We start from the raw sequence: 16,999 nt of genomic DNA, 5'->3' as shown, positions 1-16,999 counted from the left end.
ACATGATCTCTAGTCTAACGGACAACAATATAGACATACTGTGTCCCCTACTTTGATTTATATAGATGTGGTTGTTGTACAAAACAGAACTCAATCTACGGATGCAGCAAAGCTTAACCCAATGTTTGTAACTTGCTGCAACAAGTTATCTTTATCTTAACACAACCAAAGCCATTGAAAAGCTATTCAAAGGGCAAGAAAATGTTCTGCGCCACAGTTTATCTAATACATTGAGTGTCAAGTTAAACTTTGGTACATCTGTAACTGTAATACCAGATAGCTGAAGTACCCCATCACAGATAAATTGTATAGCTTCAAGACGATTTCTTTTCTTTCCAACAAGACATATCTTTTCTGTTCTAATTGTGGGATAGAGGAGTTTAAAGTTATCTCAATTTTGGCAATCAATTTTTTTTAAATGAAAAGCCGCTTTGCAAATAGTAAAGATTATCTGGGGTTATTCAGGGAGAAAAACATTTAGCAAAGCTTTTCATTGTGATGGAAAGTAGTCGTATTCACCCCATCAGATCCCTATACCCTGCCGGATTTTTCTTCAAACACATCAATGTCAGCTATGTTTAATTCTTTTATGTACATTTTATGTAAGAAAATTGAATATATATATATATATATATATATATTTTTTTTTTTTATTTTTTTTTTTCTTCACTTTTTTGTGGTCCTCAAGTGGGACGCGAACTTACAGGGTGTAATAGAGGTAAATAGAAGCTCCAGAGATCTTCACTAGGCTTTTAGCTACCATTACAACTGAATGTCACCTTGCGATTCCATCGTGTGTGGCAGTCCAGGACATAAAAGAAACCCTCTCCCTATATCCAACTATTTAAATGCCGCAGCCAGCACTGACTATGGCACCTAAAGAGTTAAGCAGCTGGTGGTTGCAGATGGGTCCCAGCTGTGTATTACATCCAGCACCTATGGAATGGGCTCAGCTCCTAAGCCCACCCCATACTGTTCCATCCAATTTCATTGTACATGTAAGGCTCACTCACAAAGAGTTTTACGTGTGTGATACCCAGTATGCAACAAATACTCATATTTTATGCACTGTATTGACTTGTAATATGCAACAAAATAGGGCATGCAGCGTTTTTTTTCCAGGCGCGTAAAAACGTAGATCTGAAGAGTGCAACGTAAATTAATGGAGTTTTAGCACATGCGTAAAAAAATATGCGTGTACTGTGCAGCCAAAATACGCTTGTGTGAGTGAGCCATAAGGCAAATGCCTGGATGCGGTAGCTATAGTCTACTATTTTGTGTCTACAGCTTCAATACATCTTCTATCCTATGTGTTTCTATGGCTACAGACTACAAAAAACTCTATAACCTGAAATGCAGTCATAATCTCTTCCATCTGTCTCCCATTTCTTGCTAATTTACATTGGCAGATAAGCAAGAACAAGGGGACAGATGGAAGAGATCTTGCAGGGTTTGATCATAACCATGGGTCAGCACAGGAGCTGTATACATTAAACGACTGGCAAAGTTGCTTCATAAATAATAACACTGATGGCAAAAGTGGACCTACTGTTTAAGCCTCTCTTGTATATAGAGATATCACATGTAAGCCGCAATGATATCCCTGTTGAAGTTAAATCTTTTTAACATTTATGGAATATTATATATTCTTGTTGCACCAATGAGGAGGCGTCCTTATCATCCTGCATACGTATGGCCCTGTGGATTCATGATGTGACTATGATATTCCTTTATATGAGAATTAGGATATAGCCGCCTACACAAATCTTCTTTAGCACTGAACACTCATGCACTAGTCTAAACGCTATTCAGCGATTTCCTTTCATCAGAATATGGAAAATTTTGCACCTCTGAAGAACCCGCCAACCAAAGCATAAGAGCTATAAAAAGAATCGAAAGACAAAGCACTACAAAACAGCATGTGAATGCTCTAATAGAATCAGTAGATTTGCCCTGAAAGGCCAGGTGCAGAGAATGTAATGAGCTTGTAGAGTAACTCTACACATATGTAAATTGGCTAACTGTAATGTAGACTTGTTATATCCTTCGATTGACCACCACAAGGGACAGAAGGCAATTACAGCATTCCTAGAAAGGAAGATTTGGGAATAGTCATTTTCATTTCGTGAGTGCTCCCTTTCATAATACATTAGTTATGTTTCTGACAATACATTCTGCCTTTGTTGGGTTTGTGTGAGATGAGAAAAAGGTCCTGCTTTATTCCAGAAACAGCACTAATCTGGTATTACAGAAATGGCCGAGCTGTATTACTAGTCGCAACCTTGGACAAGAGTGGACATTGTTTCTAGAAGAAAAGCCAGGTCCTACTTTCTAGTCTCATGCAACCCCTTTAAGATCAAATTATGAATCTTACCATATATGAATGCTAATTGTTTAGTATGTCTGGTGGCACATGGGACCTGCGGGTTCCCAAACAGCCCACCTAAGCAACCAACAAAGTCCTATCTGTCAATATTAGTTCCTGGAATCACAAATACAAACCGTTATCTATGGCCCTATGTACACGTCTCAGAGGTAGTATAAAGGTCTCCAAACCAGTAAAGAATTGTTTCACTGTTTTTTCCTTGCTGAATGAAGCCTCTACCCAATCCATGTGCATGGTGGAAAACAGTTTGAACGGGGAGTCTCACGGTGAAGGAAGGTCTGGAAGCAATCTGAGGTGCAATTAAATTGGTCTGGGTCAACATACCCAAATGCAGTCCATAGTGGATCCGGGAGAATAAATCTGGTGAAATGCCAGTTAGTAAAGGCCATTACTCTTTTCCAAAATTCTGTGATCACTAAACACTCCCAAAGGCAATGATACAGCAGTGCATCCATGGTCCTACATTTAAAACATGTCCATTTGGTAAGCACTCTTTGGGATAAGACATGACCTATGAAATATCTGCATTGTCATTTCCATAAAATGGGTCAAAGGCAGAAACCAATGTGACTGGGCAAAGGCCTGGGGCAGTAGGAATGACATATACAAAAGGATATCCTTGCCCATTTGACAAAGGGCCATAAGAGCATGTTAGTAATCCGTATGAATTTGCAAAAACTTGTAATTATTTGTGACTTGCCCACCCCCAGGAATTGGATCCTCCATACCACTTATTTATGTACTGATTCAACTCCCTGTCCATCATGCCCAAAACCATCATAGATATATAATTTTTGACTATAAGTAAGGGAAAAAGGAAAGGTAAACTGCTGCTTCACTTAACAGGCTGGGGGAGGAAGTATGTTTTTTGCTGGGCTGCTAAAAGGGCATAGTGTAATGTTGTGAATGGTTTCATAGCCTTCTTTTTTCCAGTCCACTACATGTGCTGTAATATGACCCCTCATTAATATCTTTTGAAGTGGCCCATAACAGGGTATCTTTTAGGTCAGTATCGTTATACAAAAAATTGGATCAGTGCCATTTAAGGTATTTGATTAAAGACTCTGATGCTATCAAATATGTAGGGAATCTCCAAGTATGGGAGCTGGTCTGGGGCTGAAGAGCCTGGACTTTGACTTATACCAGGTTGTGATCAGATATCACTATGGGGTGAATAGAAACCTCCACCAGCCAATCAATCAGATCAGCCAAAGTGAGAATGAGGTCTATACTAGAAAAGCAGTCATGTACCCTGGAATCGCAAGTGTACTTTCACAACTCGTCGTTTAGAGTCCTTCACACATCACACAGTCTTTCTATGAGCTGCAACAAAGTCCTAGAGGTCAGGGACTGCAGTGTTTTACTCAACAAGCAATCCAGATGGGAATTAGGAGTTGTAATAAAATCTACACCCAAGATCAAAGTCTGGGGATTACAGTTTAGCAAAAGCTCAGTTAACTAGCAGAAGAAGATGGAGTCAATGGTATTGGGCATGTGAATATTTAGCAAAGTGTAGAGGGTCTTATTTATAGACATGTCCAGAAGTAGGTAACATCTCGTGGGTCTGCAACAGTGTCCTGGATTTTGTAGAGCAGGCCAAGCTTAAAAAGTGTGGCCACTTTCCCCTAAATCTAGAGAAATGGCTGGCCGCATAGCCAAGGGACCCAACCATAGACTGCGAAAAGTCCTTCCAATGGGTATATTACAAGAAAACTTTGTCCAATTTGAATCTTTTTAGGTGTGGTAATACTTTTTTTTTTCTTTACTGGGACATTTAACCCTTTCCAATCCACTGTCTGACGTCTGAATACATTATGATTTAAGGCTGTACAGCTCCAATGTTGGAAGACGTCTGTCGGGGTTCTCTTACTGTATATTGCCAGACTCTCTGCTGTTGGAGCCTATCCAACATGTCACCTCATGCAGTACTGGCTTTAGCCAGCAGATAGCGCTGTTGTATAATGGCAGAAAAAGAGTAAGCCCCCTAGGAAAACCAGGCTACAAATTGGATTGGAAAGGGTTAAGCCCACCGCACTCCACTTAAGTAATGTGAGGTGTGGTAAGCTGGTGTATATCAGTGCGACTGGAGCTGTAATGTTACTCATCTAGCCATGGGGACTTGTGATATTCTAGATACGTATAAGCTGCATGTTGGTCATCTCCCTCCCATCCAAATGAGCGAGAAAGAGCAGCCCTGCTCAGTGGGATTTGTGGCCCAGGGGTCTGTGCGCCAAGAGCATACATCTGTGTTGAAAAAAATGTTATAGAGAAAGTTTCAGACACAGTAAACAGCAGGAAACATAATTCAAAACATATGCGATCCATGAAACACGCACTAATAAACGCAAAAGTAAAGAAGTGTGTCACAAGATGGTTAAGTGACATTCTATAAATCGGAACGTTTCACGACATCATTAACCATTGTCCTCAGGGCTTAAGTTCCTACTTGTTGCTGTGAGATCCTCAAACAAAAGTCGGCATCTGTTGTGTTGCACATGTGATTTAACAAGGTGGAGAAGCTGTAAGTTGATATTTTTGTTATGCAAATATCCACAAATATCTACGAAAGGGAATTCGCTTTTGAGTAAACGAGGTGCAAAAGTCCTGAAAGATGAGAATCCTGCAGTCTTACACAATGAGTTGATATGATATGCTAGCAATAATTTTTTTATTGGCAGCCCAAGCCATGAACTTCACAATAACCAGTCTTGGGCAATTCTCCCCTTGATCTCAAAGTGGACCAATATGATGAGCCATCTCATCCATGACTAAGACTTGGGATCTATCCAGGTGTAGAGCTTGGAGTATTTTTTTGGGTGAGGTAGTTTAGGAGAGAATCCCCCATTATGGCCTATGGAATACCTATGAATCTCAAGTTGTTTCTCCTATCCCTGTTCTCCAAATCCTTCAGTGTGGTCTCTGAGATTTCCCTTTGATACAGAGAGGCAGTGAAAGTCTTTTGTTTCACTATTGCTTTGGTCTCTAGATCAGCAATTTTTTTCAGACGTTGGAAGAAATTTGGGCTAAAACTGAGTTAATAGAAGTGTGAAGCACCACCAATCATTTGTCAAAGAGTGGCATGAGAAATCTAGACACCACCTGTGCAAAAACAGTTGCTTGTAGATATTCATGGGGCAGAGAAGTTTACCAACCAAAACAGGGAGGCAGATTTGGGGTGTAATGTTATCATTACATAGTAGCTCTTGGGAAAGCTGGGATGGTCCCAGGCTGGAGTATACAGATAGGTTTTAGGAGATTTATTCCTCATGGCAGTTCTTTGCTTTTTTCGGGCTTGAGATTTAGACGTTTACATCTGCATCTGAACTTTGCAGGTCTCTCTCTTTGAGACTCGGGTCTCATGAGATATTGGTCCATCCCAGTCAGGGAAAAGGTTAAGAAAAGTTAGAGAATCGCTGGTATAGATAATGTGTAAAGAAGAAATTGTCTCTCAGCTAGGGAAAGACCATTTACTCTGTGCTGCTGAGCTCATCCAATTAGTACATCTGCAGTGGTGTCGTGCTAGGGGCAAGCGACACAGGAGTCAGGGTGCGATGCAGACAGCAGGCTTGTAAAAATATATGTTTTTCTATTTTAGTAAATAAACTTGCATATGAAGTTGGCAGTAGAAGCTTCTGTTAATAGATAGGCAATATGTGGTTATTCAGAAACATTAGACAATCTAACTGACTCTAACTAAGAATAGGCTTATTTCTAACATGAGCGGGGTAAGGTAACAATCTTTTATAACGCACAAAGATCAGCAACACACTTCACATGTGGTAGAACCACTCAACATTTCAACCCAGCATTGGCCATCGCCCCACAGTCTAAAGGAATGGAAGTGTTGTCCAATAACTTGTTCACACATGGCAAATTAATGTGTGTTCCTCTGGTGTTGGCTCAAGCTTGGCTATATTAACCGGCAGGCCCACCTCACTTATATATCTCCAACATGTTCAGCACTGTAATGTAGGTGACGCGTCTTTGGACATATGTTAGGGGTACCTCGATTCACAGAGCTGCCGAACTATGCAAATTCTTTGTAGCAGTCTCTCTAGCTGTAGTCCCTGCAGCTTTGTGCTCTCAACGATGTCTGTTCTGGGATGTAATGGAGCTGCGCTTCTTAAACACCAGCTGCCTCTTTTTTTGTTACACTGTCCTTCCCCAATAGGCACAAAACCTCTGGGACATGTCCTTCATTGCTCCCAAAGCTGACTCCAAACTCCCCGTAATGTAGTCTCTCTTAAGGCTCAGTACCACTACAATTGCTCTCCAACTTGCAGCTCTCTATGATCTCAAGTCCTTCAGATCTCCCCCCTGGCCTCTGTAACGGCAATGGGAAGTCGCATGTAACACTCCATAGAGAAATACACAAACTGCAGTATTGTATGATGGCCAGTACAGATTGCGCTTATTCCATCCAGATTACCTAAATATAGGAATCATAACATAATCATTACAACACAAACTTTCCTCTTTTTCCCCTACTCTACCCTCTCTGATGATAGAGATGATAAAGGTCAGGAGTGGGTTATACCGAGATGGTAGCTACAGTAAGTCCACACAAAATGTAGGTTCAAGTGGTTAACCACTGCACACAAACTAGGCAGAGTCCCAGTAGGAGGGCCTGCTAAGCAGCTACAAAGAGAGGCAGGAGCAGCAATATTTTGCACCCAATCACGTAATGTCAGGACTAGAACCCAGGACCTCTTGCGCTCCCAGTCGACCCCCTGGCTTCCCTTCTGACAATGCTACCTACCTTCCCATCTGTGCTGTGAACTGATAAGAAACACATAGTCTGCGGCAGCACAACGATGCAGTAGACAAGTAAAAAACTTTTATACCTCCATTTCAAAGCATGGCTGCAACGTTTCGATCAGTATATCACCGGTCTTTGTCAAGCTTGGTCGAAATGTTGCAGCCATGCTTTGAAATGGAGGAATAAAAGTTTTTTACTTTTCTACTGCACCGTTGTTTCTTATGGGTTACCTTGGAACTATAGTCCGGGTTTCCTTTTTGCGGCTTTGCACTCTGGGATCCCGCCCTGCGAGCAATAAGTGAGTGCTGCTTATGCAATTTTTTTTCTGAAATTGTGCTGTGAACTGAGACCTCCCATTGCTTACTCCTGGTTCTTCCTCGACTACCATCCAGACCTGCGGCTGCTACACCTGAAGCTCCACCCTAGTGCCTGAAACAGCTATATGTAATGTCTTATATGAACCTATCTCTGGAGGGTGTTTATGGAGCAAATCTAAAATCCAGTCTGTAAGCTGGCCACAGCAGAGTGCCAAGTCCCTAGCGGAACAGCGTGTGTATATTTGTGGATGTCCAGCTCTTGGGTGTATATGACCAGTACTCATTAACCTGCATCAACCAGCAGGTCCCCAGGGAAGAAATTTGGCACCTCTGCTCTCTCAGCTCTGATATAAGTGGAAAAGCACGTCTTCCCTCAGTAGATGGTAGATGTAGCCGGGAATCTCTACCGCTCATGGCAAGACAATCGCTTGGCCCAGGCTGGGGCTGCTTCACTAACACCAAACTCTTTTACCCGCATTCCTCCGATCTTCAGCTGCCATGTCAGGATGGTGAGTAATAGCACTAGAGGCAAGTGGAGGAAGTTGTGGAGAGATCTGTTAAGCTTATAGCGGTCAGTCCACTGGGTAATGACAGGCCTAGTAAGGCCTCAGGCAAAGTTTGGCTTTCCTTGGCCCTGAAGTTACAGAGATGAAAGTCTCTGGCGTCTCTTCTATTCAGAATGCGCACCAGGTAGATGCTTTGGAGCTGTGTCACAGGGTCTGGTGCTGGGTGATGGCTTGGATGAGGTGTGGATTGTCCTAGGTGAAGAGAGTGTTCATTAAAAAGCAGCCATGCTGGATGTCCACCTCTGGAAGTCCCTGCACCTGCTTTTTTATTATTCTCTGTGCATTCCTTGGTTACGAACATGTCTCTTGTCTCTCACAGCTCAAGTCAGCAGGCGGTGGAATATTTGATATTAATAGCTTCCAGCGGTATTGTACTTGTTTTGCACAATACGACCAGGTGAATGCATTATTGTTTACCTGCACTGACTGTTATTATCAGTATACAGTGTACATTATGGAGCACCTTGCTAACATAGGGATACTAATCTGACAATAACCAATCAAAAAAAATCCAACCTTTAATCAGGGTGCCTCACTCCTCCATTATAATAGGGGCGTCATGTACAGTCACACCAGTACCTGCAGAGAGCATACTGTCAAGGACAGGGGATTACTACCTTCTCTGATAGCAACTCCTCTGTGCTGCTGTGTAGGGCTCTTCAGCCTGTCTCTGCTTCCATCTTCACATCTTCACTGAACCAGCGGGACACGGGACCTTTCATGACATCAGTCACATTATGAAGGTCCTATGCCCAAGAACCACTACAGAGGCACCTCCAGGACTTCTGGCAAGGTGGCAGCTGGTACCCCTCTTGTCTGCAGCCCTATGGGGGTATACTGTGCCTGCTATTATATATACTGTATGTGTGTGTGTGTGTGTATATATATATACATACATATACACACCTCTTAAGGAGGCTGACAATTTTGGCCTCTCCTCCCCCTAACATACCTCTTATTTTTCCATCGATATAGCTGTCTGAGGTCTTGTTTTTTGGCTGGACGAGTTGCATTTTGCAATGATACTATTTAATGTACCATGTAATCCGCTAAAAAAACTGTTAAAAAATTTTAAGTGGAGGGAAATCAAAAAAACTCACAATTTCACCATCACACATTACAGCAAAAATCATTTGATTGCTTATACCATATACTGCAATACTTCAGAATTGCAGTATGTGGTATTCGGCAGACAATCTTTTAGGAACTGCAGGAATTCTATTAGGATAGTTTTTCTGAATAGCCAGAAAAATATGGCAGTCCTGAGGGCCTTGAGAAGGAACCCTAGCTGTTATGACATTGTAAGGGGGTGTTCAGGACACTCAAACATTGATCAGGGGATTTAATGGCTTAAGAGCCGCAATTGGCATGAGCTCTGATTGTGGCTGCTGAGACTGGGTGTCAGCCATCAAAGGCAGCTTACTTCAGCTGTGTACAGAGCAGGCTCGGCTTCCAATCCCACTCTGCACAAACCATATACACATACATATACATCTTGGGGTGCTAAGAGGTTAAAGGGGTTTTTTCAATACTAAACTATTGATGGTTCACCAATATTTGATCATTGGGGGCCCACCGCTTGAGATCCTCGTGAATCACCTGATTGAAGTGATAGCCACGCTCTAGTGAGCGCTGTTGTCACTTCAGTCCATACCAGCCATACATTTCACAGTGGCTTTGCCTGGTATTGCAGCTGGCCCAACTCACTTGAATGGGAACAGTTGTGTGATGCATATCAAATCCAATATATGATGATGTCACCACTTACCACTACTTACTCCTCTTCACCTCCAAGTGCTGCTGCGGTATACAAGGCTTAGATGTCAGGCTGCATCAAGACCCAGTGCCACAGTGCCTAAAGGCGATGAGGACCCAATGAGAAGCAGTAAGTGCAGTCTGGTTTGAGTGGTCTGCTTCTGATTAACCAATATCAGATCACAATTTTGCACACTCGAACTGTGCTGTTTAGCAGTTGGGGTGGGGGGCGCCAAAAAGCCTCTGCACAAGGTGCCATTTATATTAAGGCTGGCCCTGCCTTTAATTTTGTAGCACAGGTTAAAAAAGCAAGAAAGATAATACAGAAGTGTTGTCATGCATGGGAAACATTTTTTTACCAAGGTCTACCACATTGGGTTCTGATATCTTGGCACATGGAAAAATGCTTTCACATACTTCAAATATTACTCATTGTCGTTCTTCTCTCCATAAGAAGAAGAGTTTATTTATGTAGTGGGTTCACTTGTGTTATATCACTCTGTAGTAGGTTATCCACAGTCCTACAGTATGTAGAACCACATATAACACTGATGATTTCATAGCATATGACTAAGGTTGGCTTCACATGGCTGTAAGCGTATTTACGGAATGAGCAATGCTGTTTTTCGTGCGCATCAGCGTATTTTACTGTACTCTTTGCCCCCGGGAGGCATGTTAATGTGCGCACAGCAAAGACTCCACAATTGTAATGGCTACTTGGATCCAGATGAGTTCTTTTTCCAGCTCAATTATCCAGTGTTCACACACCTTCTTGCATATTGCGCATGTATTTGCACACTCCACATTAACTTCAAATACATAAGAAGATAGAGCATGTTCTGCTTTTTTGGCGCAACCGAAATGCAAGCACAAAATACGGGAATGTGAACGAACCCATTAAAAAAATCATTGGGTTCTATTCTTTGCGTATTGCGCGTGCAAATATACCCATGTGAAGCCAGCCTCAGGGCTCCTGCAGATGAGCGTAAGCATAAATACGCTCACTCCTACACAATGTATCTATGCAGTGAACGAGTCTTCTATGCGCGCACAATGGTGTATATTTATCTTTTTTTCCCTTTCATAATAGCTGCGCAATTGCGAGCGCATAAAAACACGCTAGCAATAAGTCATACTAGCATCATTGACCCAGCCCACTGTAATCACTCATACATAGTCAACATGTACGGGGTGACGCTACCCTGCGGTGCTTCTGCTACTTTCTGGGTTTGGAAGAGAGTAGCTGAGGTTGGAGATTTCTGATGACGCGGATGTTCCTTTACCTTGAGATGGTGGAGGATGTTCCTAGAAGGAGGAGTCGGTGGTTCTGGGTTCATCCTCTGGTGTTGCAGAGTGCAGGCTTCAGCTCAACTAAACTGATGAACATCCTCAGCTCAACTCGATTGAGGGTGCTTCCAAAATAAGATGATCCAAAAGAATCTCCAAAACGACTGATGTGCCTTCCCTGCAATTAGCTGCAAACTTTATAGCGTCCTGACAGGTGGCTGAGAAATTACTCCGGTTTTCACACATGTTCGCGCAGAGTTCGTGTGCATTTTCGTATCCCCATAAATCCCTATAGGGGTTTATGAGCATGGCGCGTAATAGTCTGGCTTATTGCGCTAATGACGTCTATCAAATGTCATGTGCAAGAACCGCAGTGCTGTGACAAGATCATTTCTAAGGGTAAAATTACCGTTTTTAGGGATCTCAATGTTCCCAGCCAAAGTGCATGAAATTTCCTGGGATCGAAGAGGAAACATCGGTAAATAAAACGCCTCTCCAGTAAACTAATATTCTGTGATTTTTGTCTATGCAGAAATGTCACAACACCGACTTCGCCTTCTGAATTGTTTCTCTTCTCTGCATTTCATTATCTTGTCAGTGGAAGAAAACATACTGTAAGTATTGGTTGTGCCTGTGCCCTGGTGCCGACGGAGGTCCAAATACCAGTCTGTCACAAAGACACTGGTATTATAAATGACACACTGTCTTATGTTACCTCTGTTTTATGTACAGAATTCAAAAGTGTGTCCCGGCTTGACTGTGGATCTTCTGACGCGAGTTCAGGTCAAGTTTGGACACGCTTCCGAATTCCATACTATAAGACAGTGTAGTACCACATGGAGGTGCACACATACCCTGTTTCCCTGAAAATAAGACATACCCTGAAAATAAGACATAGCATGATTTTCCAGAATTTTTGAGGATGCAAAATGATTTTCCAGAATTTTTGAGGATGCTTGAAATATAAGCCCTACTCCAAAATTAAGCCCTGCTAACAGTTCATTAAAAAAGTTGATTTAAATAGTGTCCAGGCAGCTATACATGTAAAAAAGTTAGACCTTTTTGAACAAAAATTAATATAAGACACTGTCTTATTTTCAGGGAAACACGGTAGTACAGACTTTGTACGTATGTCTTTGTCATGAACCCTAACTAATCAAATCCCGTAATGGACACTACTTTCAGATCCTGCTCTAAATCATATGATAATAGAAATCATGCTTGTTGGATTGAAACATTTTTGTATAGGAGTAAAGGTGCTTCTAGACAGAACAATTATCGTTCAAATGAGCAAAAGTTCAATCTAAACGCGAGCCAACAACTGAGCGACCAATGATAATTGTTCACTTTTCGTTCACCGTTCCTTTTTTGAAGGCATAAAAGCCATTGTTGGCTTCTTCACTTTACATTCGGTTTAAATACCGATCATTCAGTCCCTCTCATTCACTTATACAGTGAATATGAAAGACTGGCTGATACTGAACGATTCTTCTTTAAATGCGCCAACTATATATCTGCCTGTCTAAAGACGAGAGGGAAGGAGCTGCAGTGACGTCCCTCGTTCATTCAAACAAGAATCGGCTCAACTAAAAAAACCTTAGGCCAGCATTAGGGCCTTTCTGGTCAGATAGTGATGGGATTCCCCTAAGCAGATATTGCCTTTAAACAGGTTGGAATATTATATCGTAAAGGAGTTCCTCCTCTGTTGTAGCTCAACCCCATTCAATTGAACGCGGCGGAGCTGCAATGCCAAGCAAACGCATTGTGCTGTTTCTGGTATAAGCACCCTGAACCCTGTAACAGATGCAAGTCCCTACAGCTGGACCCTCACCAATCACATCCTGACAGCATATCCTATAGATATGCCATCTATCATGGTTAGCACAGCACCCCTTTACATGCCATAGCAGAACGCCCAGCGATAGCATTGATTTCCCATTCACAATGAAGGCCAAAACTTTCCTCTCCTTCATTGTGTTGTTATAAGCGGGCAGATAAAATTGCAATTTTTTTGGGAGTTTTTTTTAGGAGAACCCGCTATAGCATTTTCTATCAAGGATAACCCTATTAGTTAGAATTACAACATGGCAGCATGATCGCTAAATTGTTATCACTGGGGCCTTGCAGCACTGGGGACATTGGTTCAGATTTGACCAGTTACTCCAGTTTTCTCCGCAGGCTAATTGGCTTCCTAGAAAGTTTTCCCTAGTGTGAAAGCTTGATATAGAGAAAATTAGATGCTAGCTCCCCCGGGGAGAAGGACTGATGTGAGAGCATTATCCATACAACACTGCGCCATAAATAACTGAATAATATCATAATTAGTCTATCCCAGCTCTATGGTCACATATCCTATATGGTAAATGTGACCAAAACACAATATATTACACTACTGTAAATGATTAGCTGGCATGTTAATTTAATACCATTCCCTTCTTTATAGTCGTCAGCTTCTGATATTAGAACATGACATTTATACTAACAGAATTCATAGACGTCAACGGAAAATGTAACTGAGACATGAAGGTTAGGTTTCCTGGACTGTGTTTAATAGCTATAGCTGAGAGCGCCAATTGACCACCAATGATGATACATGGCAGTGTGTCTAAGGATAACGATCTACCGTTTGCAAAATCTATACTTATCAGAAAATCTATTTTTTTGTATAGTCTGGCAGAATAAGATCTTAAAGTCAAAAGACAACTTTCCTAAGTGGCAGGGTGGACGGAGAGTTTCCCAGCTGTCGGGGCCCGATTGCAATCAGTGCCGATCATGAGGCTGCTGTAGGCAATTGGGTAGAGGGAACTATTTACTGGGTGGTCTCATGCACATTGCAACTGGATTTTGGCAACCTGTATAGGATGACACTCTGCAAAAGAACTGCACTGTTACCGAGTAAGGGCTCGGAAACTGACCAAAGGGTCACGGAAAGGGAATAGAGGAGTAAATAAGAGGAGAATCTAACATCATGAAAGATGGTCCGTCTCTTCTATGCAGATGATTGAATATAGCTACACCACTGTTATACACTATATAGGCCAGATATATTCTGGATTTGCATTCTTACCTCCTTTTCTCCACAGATATGGCTGACGGTAGATGCAGAGGCTGGGCTGGTTGAGGGTCCCAGTACAGAGACCACCCCTTTGGGTAAAATTTGACACACTGTAGGAAAAAAAATACATGAAATAAGAAAAATTAAGGCCAAATCATGGTAATATTTGCTTGTCTCCAACTCTCTATTTTTATTGCCCATTTTCATGAGGTTGTCCATAAACATTAATATAAACATCAATGACTCCATCGGCAAACATATATTTAGACAGTGCCGGGGAGAGGTCTCAGTCCAGGCGGTAATGTCTGTCTGACAATTACATTCACCTCATTAATTTCTCTTGGTTTATAGTCCCTTTCGTCTCAGGTTATTGAACATTCATTTCTAGCAGTCTTCGCTCTACAATATAGAGCGAGCTCCCTCTGATTAAATACAGGGGTCCAGGTCATATTTGATAATTGTGTCCCATGCATTCTATCCTCGGTTCACCCATCTCCAATGTCTTATGCAACCCTTCAGGAACACAGACATTCAGCAAACACCGCTCAGGACAGAACACACTCATTAAAGCTTAATTTACACAGTGAGGGACATTTATTTGGTCATTTATGAAAGAGAAATGCTAATTGTATGAGAAAAAAAAATTGGAAAAAGTTGCTCCCGGCACCAAACTTATAAATTCTGTCACCACAGCATTTTATAAAGGGTTTCGTTAGGGCAAATAGAAAAAAATCCTCGCTACTGATCCCTTATTTCACTAAAATTGAATTGTTACGGTTGTTAAACCGCTAATCGCTACCTTCCAAGTCAAGTCACAGCTCTGTAATCTATTGCTTCATATTGTAGCTCCTATAAGTAAGGATAAAGCTACAATTATATAAAATTGGTTAAACAGTCAGCAAACAAGTTAACTAAAAGTTAGTAGATGTTGACAGATTTTAGTATGGCCTATTATTTTTTACAATTTTGATTATGACTTGCGTGAATACCTAGTGAATCTTTAATGCATGAAAATTTACATAGATTACCCTTTTCCTATCCAATAAAATTTTCAGACCAGCCCATTCAAAGCCTAATATTTTTGGAAAAAATATTAAAAATACATGTTTTTCAATATAAAGACCAAATATAATAAGAAAAGTTGTATATTTTTTTGTCTAATTAAAAATGTAAACAAAAGAAAAGCCTAAAAAAGGATTGAAATTCAATTTTTAAAATGGCAAGTACAAGTGAACATAGAATAGTTAAAGACTAGAGTTGAGCGAACATTCTCTGCCGAGCTTGATGCTCGTTCGAGTATTAGCGTACTTGATGGTGCTCGTTACTCGAACAAGCATCAAGCCATGTTTGACCCCGCCCTAGCTTTTGGCTCCTCCCCGCTGTGACGTGCCTGTTTTGGCCCCTCCCTGCCAGAGAGAGAGAGAGAGAGATGAACCTAGAAAAAAAACAAAAGCTCGGCACCTGGTGCCCCACATACAAAAGTGCTCGAGTCTCCCATTGTAGTCAATGGGGTTCATTACTCGAGTAGAGCTCTCGAATTTTATGAAAAGCTCGACTCGAATAACGCGGACTCAAGCATTTGGGTGCTCGCTCATCTCTATTAAAGATTAACTTATGGAATCTATTTGATATAATAGGGCATATGAACAGGGGTTGTCCAGTTTAGAGAACTCCTTTAATTAGCTCAACTCATTATTCAGCAAAAGAGCTCATCATCAATATACCTTCATATAATCAAAGTACTAAGTATAAACAAATACATTAAAGGGGTTGTCCTGCGCCGAAACGTGTTTTTTTTAATCAATAGCCCCCCCGTTCGGCGTGAGACAAATCCGATGCAGGCATAAAAAAAACAAACCGTCCAGTACTTACCCGAATCCCCACGCTCCGGCGACTTCTGACTTACCTTGTGAAGATGGCCGCCGGGATCTTCACCCTCGGTGGACCGCAGGTCTTCTGTGCGGTCCATTGCCGATTCCAGCCTCCTGATTGGCTGGAATCGGCACACGTGACGGGGCGGAGCTACGAGGAGCCGCTGTCCGGCGCGAGCGGCCCCATTCAGAAGGGAGAAGACTGGACTACGCAAGCGCGTCTAATCGGGCGATTAGACGCTGAAGATTAGACGGCACCATGGAGACGAGGACGCCAGCAACGGAGCAGGTAAGTGAATAACTTCTGTATGGCTCATAATTAATGCACGATGTATATTACAAAGTGCATTAATATGGCCATACAGAAGTGTATACCCCCACTTGCTTTCGCGGGACAACCCCTTTAATAAGAATAAAAGATCTGTCAACAGAAGCTCATTGATGGTTTTCGTTTACCAGTAAGACTCTCCAATAAGAAATTTCACTGGAAAAGCATCCAAAGGATTGGATCTTGACCTATCCAATTCTGTTGATTGCCTGATTATGAAAGATGGTCAGGCAGGGTCAGAAACAGGACAAGCTCTGCCACAGGATCTCTCCGATGCCTTCTCTGCATGTTGGATATGGACAAGACATTCGACAATCTACACTGGGACTTTGCCTTTGCCACCTTGAAAAAAATGGCTTCTTGGGTAATATCTTTCAGGCTATGCAGGCCCTCTACGCAGCTCTGTTACGAGTACTCAGAGACAGTACTAGTTAATGGAATTGTCTCGAAACCTTTCCTAATAACAAATGGGACTTGTCAAGGATGCTCAGTGTCCCCCTTTAACTTACCCTAGTAATGAAACCCCTACAAAATCACTTAGATCCAATATTAATACTAAGGAAATCTAAAATAGGATTGTTTGCAGATTATGTGATCTCGACAATCTCAGATCTTTTACCCTCTCTTCGAGCTGTCTATGCAACATAATTCCAATTTGGCCAAGTTTTTTATTAT

At 41.8% G+C, this 16,999-nt stretch overlaps 1 protein-coding gene across 1 annotated transcript in view; it reads right to left on the bottom strand.

Moving 5' to 3' along the window:
* GRIK5 (glutamate ionotropic receptor kainate type subunit 5) overlaps positions 1–16,999 on the bottom strand; it is a 344,216-nt gene that overhangs the window by 107,460 nt on the left and 219,757 nt on the right. Inside the window, exon 4 of the mRNA XM_066607146.1 lies at positions 14,138–14,235. Within this exon, the coding sequence (XP_066463243.1) occupies positions 14,138–14,235 (98 nt within the window). The remainder of the gene's footprint in view (positions 1–14,137; positions 14,236–16,999) is intronic.

This window comes from Eleutherodactylus coqui, chromosome 6 (assembly GCF_035609145.1).
Source record: "Eleutherodactylus coqui strain aEleCoq1 chromosome 6, aEleCoq1.hap1, whole genome shotgun sequence".
In the NCBI taxonomy this organism is placed as follows: Eukaryota; Metazoa; Chordata; class Amphibia; order Anura; family Eleutherodactylidae; genus Eleutherodactylus; species Eleutherodactylus coqui.
This window is presented reverse-complemented; position numbering and strand designations above follow the sequence as displayed.